The sequence below is a fragment of the Gopherus flavomarginatus genome, chromosome 5 (genome assembly GCF_025201925.1).
Source record: "Gopherus flavomarginatus isolate rGopFla2 chromosome 5, rGopFla2.mat.asm, whole genome shotgun sequence".
Taxonomy (NCBI): Eukaryota; Metazoa; Chordata; order Testudines; family Testudinidae; genus Gopherus; species Gopherus flavomarginatus.
This window is the reverse complement of record NC_066621.1, coordinates 8,120,928-8,131,787: the sequence shown is the minus strand read 5'-3', so window position 1 is coordinate 8,131,787 and position 10,860 is coordinate 8,120,928. Positions and strand designations below refer to the sequence as shown.

General features: G+C 42.7%; 1 protein-coding gene across 1 annotated transcript; it reads left to right on the top strand.

Annotated features, from left to right (window-relative positions):
* The first annotated feature begins 9,530 nt into the window (after window positions 1-9,530).
* Window positions 9,531-10,860, top strand: TSHB (thyroid stimulating hormone subunit beta). Its single transcript, XM_050954416.1, has 2 exons — window positions 9,531-9,693; window positions 10,530-10,860. Exons 1-2 carry the CDS (start codon window positions 9,532-9,534, stop codon window positions 10,770-10,772), a joined length of 405 nt encoding a protein of 134 aa, XP_050810373.1. The 5' UTR covers window position 9,531; the 3' UTR covers window positions 10,773-10,860.

Sequence of the window (10,860 nt, the reverse complement as noted above, 5' to 3'; positions counted from 1 at the left end):
AAGTGTGAGCCACTGCCCCTCCCGCAGCAGGCTTAGGGCCCCGCGCCCTGGCGGCTCACACTGCAGGCCTGGGGTTCCGTTCACTCAGCCGGCAGCGGGCTGAGTGGGGCTGATGTCTGGGATCCCGGTAGCATGCATGCCGTAGGATGCCGACCCCTGGGATGGATAAAGAGCTGACATACTAAACAAATGACTGGCAAATTTTCACTGTTACAATGTCACTTGACTACTCACATAACAGACTGTAATTAAAGCAACTTGTGAACCGCAGTGCAATTGAAATAAACACATGAAATCCAGAATGGCCAAAGCAGAAAATATTTTGCCATTTGTTAACAACTACATTTAACAAAGCAGGTTGAAGATAAGTTTGAAAGTTACTTATTTTATAATAAAACCCAATTTGAATAAAAGTTGGTATTTTTATTTTACAGAGACAGTAATATAAGTTTCCTACCATTGTATTAATTTTTAGACAAAGGTTTTCAAATAAATGTTGGTATTTGCATTTCAGTTCAGAATAGTTTATGGGGCATAGATAACCTAAAAATGGAGCATACCTAAATTGTCACAGAGGGAAATGCATAGAGTGCTTCCAAATCTCTAAGACACCCACTTTCCATTGTTCAACAGCTTGTTTTGTAGTTTGTTAAAAGGCAACAAAATTAAAGGGAAATTTGTTTACACATTGTACAACTAACTTGTAGAACTTAATGCCACAATATGTCATTGAAACCAAGATCTTAGCAGGATAAAAAAGGATTAGACATTTATATGGATACAGAGCACATCCACAGTTGCATTACATGGGTTAAGAACAACCATACTGGGTCAGACCAATAGTCCATCTAGCCCAGGATCCTGTCTTCTTACAGTGGCCAATGCCAGGTACTTCAAAGGGAGCGAACAGAACAGGTAATCATCAAGTGATCCATCCTGTGTCGCACATTCCCAGCTTCTGGCAAACAAGCTAGAGACACTTCAGACCAGGGTGATTTTGCATCCTCACCCATCCTGGCTAATGGCCATTGATGGACTTAACCTCCATGATGATCTTTTTTGAACCCTTTTCTAGTCTTTGCCTTCACAAAGAGTGGCAAAAAGAGTTCCACTGGTTGACTGTGCATTAGATATACTTCCTTTTGACTTACTAATGTGGATTAGGAAGAAACTTCACATATGGGCAGGTTTCTCCCTAATTACCCGCTAAGTGGTTTCTTGCACATTCCTCTGTAACATTTGGTGTTGGTCACTGTCAGAGATGGGACTGGACTATATGGACTATATGGTCTGATCCAGTCTGGGAATTCTTGTGTTTCTAATCCACTGAAACATGTAATTCCTTTTTTTAACAGATATTATTCTATTCCCTTTGTAAGGAATCAGCATAAATAATAAGGCTGAGTAGTGTGAGTATGAGATACTGACTAGACAGCGAGTGTGTGCAGACAGGGAATTGGAAATTAATGGAAGTATCACTCAGGGACATCACGGATTAACAATTCTACAATAAAGAAATGTAATCTTAGGAGTCAAGAAGCCTCTCTGAGGGGAATTTTGCTCTTTTTCACATTGTGATGGGATGTATGCCCCCCCCCCCCCAGTTAGTGAAATGGTTAATGTGGGTCTGAAAAGCTAATTAATCCATGTTGTTGCAACTGAAGGGAGGGCCAGACCCAATTACAGATGAGTCCCAACTTCAGAATGAGTTAGTAGGTTAATATAAAGAGAGGAAGCACAGACTAGAAGGAGGCTTCAGGGATAAATTCTGCAGTGTTTCTTTGCAAGATTCTCAGTTGTATCTGAAGGCAAGACAGCAGATAGAAGGTTAAGAGGCAATCCTGGCCTCCAATACTTGTATCTGCCTCTGATTTTTAGTTCTGAAGGAGAGATGAACATTCATTGGTACTTCCAGCTTGTCCTTCAGAAAGGGGTGTAGTGTCCTCTCCTTCCCAAATACATGTGCACACAAAATACTCAAACATAGGACACATTCCACTGAAGTTCAATGGCTTTTATGAAAAGAGGGGGTCAAACTGCAAGTACCTTGAGATTAGTGCATAAGAGCAATAGAACCTCACAGGCTCAGCCTTCTCTCTGGACAGATTAATGTGCAGCAAGAATGGTTTCTTGATAGCAGATCTAAATACATGCTAAAATTACAGTTGTGATCAGTGATGAAAAGTTGGGTAGACAAGGCTAAAACCTCACTTCCAGTCATTCTGGCTGCACACAATGCTCTGTTCTGTATAAACAACAATAATTAAGTGGATTATGTTGTATTTTCAATATCTAAATGGAGATAGTTATCATATGCTATGCAACGAAGAGAGAGTATTAGTGTTGAAATCCTTGGTTGGTAAGGAAATACTGCAGCTAATCCTGGAAGCGGAGGAGCAGAACTGTGATCTGTGAATCTTTGATTACAAAAGATTAGAGCTAGAAGGAAACATTAGAAGAGATTACTCTGAGAGCCCGCGATTGACAAATGGACTTTGAAAATTCATCAGCCACAAACATTTTCAATGTGAAAGCTAATGTGTCTATCTCTGCTAGGATCTTATTTCCCTTTGTCACTGGAGCTCTGCATTGGGATCGTACTGGCAACGATTCACCAACCATAACTGTGATCCTGTTCCTGACATTTTTCTTCTGCTCGACTACCTAAACTAGCCCAATACTCTGGGATCTAGCTGCCTTGTTGCTAACTGTTGGCTTTGTCTCCAATTCCAGTATTATCTGCAAACATGGAGATTTTTTAAATTCCAAAATCCAGACTCTTACCTATAATAGTATGAACAGATTTACTCATACTGATTTTGGGCTAGTCCACTCATAACACCTACAAAGTTTTCTGTCATTGCTTCCTCTTGTTAAGCTAGCTTTCCATCTGCCTCCTTCCTCCCACTTGATATTCTCTTTCCCGATTCTGTCTTGACATTAGGCATTGGTCTCTGTTGTAGTTATTTGTCAAATGATTCAGTGAATGCCAATGTATGTATAGAATGTCTCTGGCCTTCCAGAATCTCTCTGACAATCCTACATATCAAACAAAATATTTTTATCCCTGATTTGGTTCCTTCCACTGTGATCATCCATAACATTTCTTGTGTAGCAGCAGCACAGAGGCTTTCACTTCATGAAAGTGTAGATTACTGATGTCAGAGAACTAATTGTTTTGGTTAGCAGAAAGGCTAGAGATAAATAATTCACAGTGTGACCGACTGTCACTGAATGCAGCTGAGAGCTCGAAGGCTGCAGTGGCACATTGAGATTCTGTATAACTGACCAGGCACCAGGTCAGCAGTGGGTCAGGAGGAGAAATGGATTTACAGGAGTCTTAAGAGTAAACTCTGGACTCTATTGGACTGTTCAGGGAGATGCTTGCAAAAGCAGCCATGTGAACTTAAGAAAATGCTCTTAGACCATAGCAGCAAGAATCAGAGAGGCAGTCAGACAGGGACCTAGCTGTAGTGAGAGGAGCCCCAAGTTTAGAGAGAGACCCAGGGTGAAAGGGAACAACATAGTCCAGTGCACAAGGGAAGGTTGCGCACCATCAGTTTAATGGCTTGTGTAAGTCACTGGAGAAAACAGCAGACTTATATCCTGTCTGATGAGGCCTCAGGTACCTCAATGGTACAGGCAGAGAATTGAGCCCTATGGTAGCAAGAGTGAAAAAGTCACGAGTCGAGACATTGAGTTGCAATGAACAAATGTACCACAGAAATACTACCAGGCACAATGATGAATTATGCTCCACTGCTCTTCATACAACATGCCCGGCTCTGTGCAATGTCTCCCTGTAGCACTGCATTTATTCATGGAGTTCAAGGTCAAAAGGCCATTAGATCATCTAGTTTGTCCTGTATAACACAGTGCAAAGAATTTCACCAAATTATCCCTGTATAGAGACCAATAATGTGTTTGGCATCCATTCTCGATACAAAGACATCAAGAGATGAAGAATCCACCACTTTCCTTGGTAGTTTGTTCCAGTGGTTAATCATTCTCCCCATTAAAAATGTATGCCTATTTTTAATTTCAATTGTTCTGGCTTTAGCTTTGAGCCATCAAATCACCTCCATACTCCTACTCACTGCTCCTGTTTCTACATCCATGGGTCATGTTACACTTTTTTTGCCACAGTGTCAGTTTAGGTTGCATTGTTTGTCCACTGTGTCTCCTTTTCAGAGTCATTGCTTTCCAGTCCCCCATTCTGTAGGAGACATTTGCTCCTAGATTTCAGACCTTGCATCTGGCTATATTAAAACACATTTGTTTGAAAGGGACCAACTTTCCAAGTGATCCAGATCACACTGTATGACTGCCCTGTCTTCATCGCTATTTGCCATTCCACCAATTTTTGTGTAATCTGCAAATTTTATCAGAAATGGTTCTTTTACTTTTACTTCCAGATCATTGATGAAACTGTTGAAAGCAGTAGGCTTAGAACAAATCCATTTAGAACCTCTCTAGAAACACCCTCCATTTGATGACGATACTCAACTGACAACTGTTATTAGTGTTGCTAATGAGGCTGTTCTTGGAGCATCTGTGTATTCTGCACCAGCGTAGATTGTTGATTCAGCACACCTCAATATTACTCTTAAAGAAGGACTGTAGGCTTGGTTCCATGGCGAAGGCTCTGCGAAGGTTTATTGTCAACAAGGCATGGTATCAGAGTCCCACGTACCAAGCTGCAGCTTCACTAATACATTTTCTGCACTTTATTACTTCCAATTTAAATTGATTGCTACTTGATTTCCCTTTTTCCATTTGTTTATATATTTCTAATGGCTGCCTTTATTTCCCTTCTTAACCAGGATGAGTTTTTAACCCAAGTTTTCCTCTTTTGTGATTGTAGAATTGTGGCTCTTTTGGACCTGTAATGAACTCTTCTTAAGCAACTACCAATTTTCATTCATATTTTTGTGTGTAAAGGTTTTCTCCCAGTCAGTTTCACTCATAATATTCTTCAGCTTTGGAAAATGATCCTTTTTGACGTACTTAGCTGGTTGGCTCTGTCCTCTGTTTGCTCATACTAAATGTAAACAGCATGTAATATGGTGAGGGCACATTCATTCCTTATCCACTGGGTTCCTTATGTCAGGGCCAGCAGATACAAGCATAACCCCAGCAGCCTGGGGTCCTATATGTAAAGAACTTTGAGATCGGTGGGTAAAAGCAGAGGCGGCTCTAGCTTTTTCGCCACCCCAAACACGGCAGTCAGGCAGCCTTTGGCGGCTTGTTTGCGGGAGGTCCCCAGTCCTGTGGATTCGGCGACTTGCCTGCAAGAGGTCTGCTGGTCCCGCAGCTTCGGCGTCCCTGCCGCCAAATTCATGGCACTGGTGGACCTCCTGCAGGCATGCTGCTGAACAGTGCTTGACTGCTGCCCTCGCAGGGACCGGCAGGGCGCCCCCCGCGGCTTGCTGCCCCAGGGACACACTTGGAATGCTGATGCCTGGAGCCACCAGTGGGTAAAAGGCACTAGTTGCTCCCCAGCTGTACCCTTTGCAGGTATGCTGTGAAGGTGACAGGTGTCAGATGCCAGTGTTTTGACTTGTGCAGGACTGGAACAGAGACTCTAGATAGGACAGGCGTCTATGAAGTTTTTGCATCTCACTGGATTTTATCTCCCCCTTACCACATTTTGGAGGAAATATGTTTTCTCTAGCGTTGACCTTTTCTATCCTTTCTTGATCTCAGTAGAAACTCCAGTGTCCTTGTGCAGGCAGGAACTTTTCTCAGGCAGGAACTTTATTCCCTGAGACTAAAGTTTTATGCACATACACTCACATGTATAAATGTATATGTACCCACACAAAGAGTATATCTAGTTACATTTTAATTATATCAGGATAAGAAAGAGTTAAATAGTAATAAGAGCAAAATATCAGTATTATAATTGTACTGCTGAGGCAGCATGGACAGATGTTACTGAGAGTACAATTAATACTACATTCATACCCTTAAGCCAGAAGGAGTCATACCTAATTCCTGGCAGGTTATATAAAGAAACCCATTATTAGAGACCCCTGGGAAATGAAGGGGAAGGAGTAAAAAGCATTTTTTCTGACATTATGGTATAACTGAAGGACTACCCCAGGACAAAGAGACATGTGCTGCAGTCTGAAGTTATGGCAGTGAGGTAACCTAATGTGCCAGCAAGTGGAGTAGCTTGGCATTAATCTGTGCTAACTGGATCCCTTCTGCCCAACTCACTCTGTGCTCACCAAAGTCAAGTTAATCTTAATTGTATTGAATTTCTCTTGTCCATGTAAATGGAGAACTGGGCTGTTGCTATGTGACATGTTTTAGATCAGATTCACAAAAACTTAATGGCAGCTAGTGGTTACTGAGGATATGTCTGGGATGCTAACAGTGGAGTAAGAACCAGCAAAGCTCTAAGGACAAAATAAATGAGATAGGAAGGCAGGTTGGCTACTGATGAAGCAGGAGAGCGCAACAGGCCTACCATAAATGAGAATGCACACGTCTCATTGAGGCCAAGTCACATGCACCCACACAATCCCCTTAGCCACCCAGACTGCTTCCCTAGGATCTGTCCAGTCTCCACTGGGACCTGAGCACTCCCATTTCTAGACATTCTTCAGACATAGTTTTTCATATGGTGCTTTTAGCTATGCTGCATATAGCTGTTTATAGAGACTTGATTCGCACTGGATATGACTAACTTCTGAGTCATTTATTGCGATCAATCTTTTGCAAAATAGATTCAATGCCCAAATAATTTCTGTATCTACTTGTGTGGGTAGATTAAAACTCCTCCTCCCACGTGAAATGGTGGAGTGACAGGGAATTTTTTCAAATTAACTACAGTTTTAATCTTACTAATTCTGGACTAGATTCACAAAAGGACTTAGGCATCTAAGTGCCATTTTAGGCACCTATATTCCAGAATGAAGCCCCACTGGAATTCACAAACCCCATGATCTGCCACTGAAGCCAGTAGGTGTCACAACTTCCTTAGCACCAAAATTTTTGCAATATGCCTTCTCTATGTGCCTACATTTCTGCATGTGCACTGCAGCCCCACCCCTGGCCTCTGGATACCTAGGCTCCAGAACGATGCATGAGCCGGGGGAAGATAGGCATTCCTCTGCCAAAGTTGCCTGTGGGGATTGATCCACTAAGCATCGTCGTAGTTCATCTACTAAGTTGGACCTCTATAGGGGAGCTTATGCAAAATGGCTGGGTGGCAGAGAGGACCTCCCTCCTAACTTTCAGCTCGCTGGTTAGAGTACACAACTGGGATGTTGTGTGACGCCGCCCCCCTGTCCCCCGAGTTCAAGTCCCCCCTCTACCTGAGAGGGAGAAGAGATTTGAACAGAGTTGTACTACCATTCTGGTGAGTGCCTACACACAAGGCAAGGGGATATTCCGATGTGGGTCACCATCAGTCTCTGCTGTTGAAGCTGCTCCATTGTGAATAAATAATTTTTAAAAAGTCATTAGAACAGGGAGACTGGATCCTGGGTCTCCCAAGTAGTGCTCTAACCATCAGGATAGAGAGTCATTTTCATGCTTGAGATCTCTCATGCTGTGGCCGAGTGACTCATTATTTATTTATAGTGGAACAGGTTCAACAGGACAGACTGAGGGAGCCCCCCATATCAGAATATCCCATATATATCCAGTGAGTGGTGCACTCATCTGAGAGATGGCAGATCCTTTCTCACCTCAGGTGGAGATAGGGCTTGAGCTGGAAGTCTTCCACATCCCAGGTGAATACCCTAACCACTTGCTAAAAGTAATGAGGGAGCATCTCCTTGCAAAAATGGTGTAGTCACCTAACCACAAGAGAAAGTTTGCAGCTGAAAATCCCAAACAAAGTGAGGTGCTGAACTTCCTGAGTGGAGCAGATCTTAGGACACCTTCCTCTTCTTGGAATCTCCCATTGGCTAATTGAGATGGGGAACTGCCTAGCATGCTGACTTTTGCAAATCCCATTCTGGGATGTCTGTGTCTCCCCATTCATTGTACAGGGAGCCCCAGTGCCTGATTTAGACTTCATTAATCCCAGTGATTTTCTAGGCACCTGAAAGTTAGATGTGGTGATGCTGAGTGGCACCATGCCTAAGTTTCTTCCTGAATCTAGCCCCTTCTGTGCCGGCTACTGCCTCTCTTTGTTATGTCTATCTGGTTTCTGGTCACACTAGTCAGTGGGAGCCAGAATTAAGTCCTTCTCCAAAATAAACAATTAGGGAAAAATAAACATCTGTAATTCCTATAGCAGCCCTCAGTTCTAAGCATCCAGGTTGGCTATATGTCCATGGTAGTCTTTTTGTCGTGATGTTATTGTCCTAACTCATCAATAAAATATTTTTAAAGCAACACTTGGTTTAAAAGGCTGAGAGGAAAATGAGTGTTAAAGTAATTAGATTTCCAGTTCCAGTTTCCATGTGAGGATATAATTGGAACATTTGTTCCAATTACATTTGCTTTATAGTTCAGTATGAATTTTCAATAGATAGGTTTGAGATAAGAAAGCAGCAATTCAAATGCAATTATATAAACAGTACACTCAGCCTGGTATTAGCTTGGAGAGTATAAAGCACAGTGACAGCTTGTGCTAGGTCACAGCCTCTCCAACTCCACAATGCAGACTCAGGCTCCTATGTTGAGGAAAGATTCAGCTGCCAACAGGTTGGTCTTTGCAGGTTCAGCATTGTTGCAGCTACTAGGTGTTGTAACTGGACAACATAATGGCTTTGGCTGGGGAAACTAGAAGCTGAGAGAATTCAGAGAGTGACGTCCATAAATTTATAGACACTGTCAGTTCAACTTTGTACTTTGGAGGCTGTTGAGCAGACCTTGGAGTTAATCAGATCTTTATTCTAGGGATCCCTCAGCATGTATGGGAAAGGTCAGCAGCGCTGGTAGATGGTTGATTTGAACTTTTTACTGATCTGTCATTTGTTGTCATTTACAAGAATGTTACTTAATTACTGACAGTGTGCATCTCGCCAGCTCCAGTCAGTGAGCCTCTAATTAAAACAGCCAATTGGAGTGTCAGAAATGTGATGATGTAGTCTGTCTACACAGCCATTTCTTTTCATTCTTTCACCATTTTATAGGACTCGCTTTCTTTAAAGCCAATGGGATTATGTTGGGTTTTGTGTTTGAACTCTAGAGCTCATTGTTTCTTTCATGTGTCACATTTCTTAGATCCTTTAGTAGGGAGGGTTGGGGAAACTTCCTGCTATTTTATTGTATCAGCATTTTAGGACTCATTAACAGAAAGCTCTGTGTAATGGGGTGTAATAGGAAGAAGTGAACGTAAGATTTGCCTTATTGTTCTGTGTTTTGGCACCTTGCCTCTGGCAGCAGTCAGTACTATTTCAAATAAAGGACTGAGGGTAGTGGAACTTTGTCAGGTTCTTGTTAGATATAATTTCATTGTCTTTCCCTTTTCTGAATAATATAACTGGTTCCCCAGTGACTTTTCAGAACATGGCAGGAGGCCACATCTAATGCTTTCTCCTTTGATATTTTGTCTTTTCATCTAGCATGAGTCCCATCTTTCTGATGTCCCTTCTCTTTGGCCTGACTTTTGGGCAGGCAGTGTCTTTTTGTGCACCCACTGAGTATATCATCCACGTGGAGAAGAGGGAATGTGCCTACTGCCTGGCCATCAACACAACCATCTGTGCTGGATTCTGCATGACACGGGTACCAAGCGCTATTCTGTTCTAGGCGGGTGCTTCTATTGTGCCCACTGCTGTGGCATGAACATCTGAGCTCGCTCATTATTTCCTCTAGAAAATCAGCGGGACAAACTATTAATCTCTTAGGTTATTTACAATAGATAGAAAATCACACACTTGCCACATTTGGCAAATCATTCAGACACAGAGGCGATGGGGGGAGAGGGGAGAAGCCATCTGATGGATCTGGTGCCTATAGCAAAAATGTTGTAGTAGAAGATTGGCGGCTGCTGCTCACGTTGCAATGGCTTTTTCTCCTATGAATTCGGGGGTTAGGATGGAAAAGAGGTTTTTCTCCCACTTAATGAGGGACAGAATTTTTTTTAAATTACTAAGTGAATTGTTTCAGTAACTTCTGCCTCATCATGTGTGCAGCTGGTAAGTCAATGCACTGATCACAGTGATGGCAGTACAGTGTGGGGAGAGAGGTGTCTCTTACATAGGCAAGTCCCATGCTACCCTTAGAGCCAGCACCTAAAATTCCACCCTTAAACCAATAGGCAGTCAGTGCAGGTCACGGGGCTCTGGTGTCACTTGTGGGTTTACCTATGAGCCAGGCAGCAGGGGCAGCATAATCTGGAAATCTTCATAGAGATGTGGAGACTATTCACATGCAGATTTTTGGTGAGGGATCTCAGTAGAACTACACTAGAAATGCTGCAGCCATTACAGTCTGCAGGGAAAGATGCCTGCCTTCTGAACACAATCCGAATGACTCAGGGAGGTCTTGAGTCACTGGGTCACTTGTGTATCCTTCAGTAAAACAGAATAACAACATCTCTCTTCTTTATTTTTTTGTAGGACAGCAATGGTAAGAAGCTGCTCCTCAAAAGCGCCCTGTCCCAGGATGTGTGCACATATAAAGACATGGTGTACAGAACGGTGGTACTCCCTGGCTGCCCACGACACACCGTCCCCTATTACTCTTACCCAGTGGCCATGAACTGCAAGTGTGGTAAATGTAACACTGATTACAGTGACTGCATTCATGAGACAGTCAGGACAGACTATTGCACTAAACCACAGAAGTCCTATAATGTGTGAGCTTATTACTGCATGAGGTAGAAATGTACCTTCTGCCCCCCTGCCCCACTTAGCTAGTGGCTATCTATAACTGAATCATGAATAAAAT

Coding starts and splice junctions, on each gene's coding strand:
- TSHB (XM_050954416.1), top strand. CDS start 9,532: ATGAGTCCCATCTTTCTGATGTCCCTTCTCTTTGGCCTGACTTTTGGG. Junction 9,694..10,529: donor CTGGATTCTGCATGACACGG/GTACCAAGCGCT, acceptor ATTTTTTTGTAG/GACAGCAATGGTAAGAAGCT.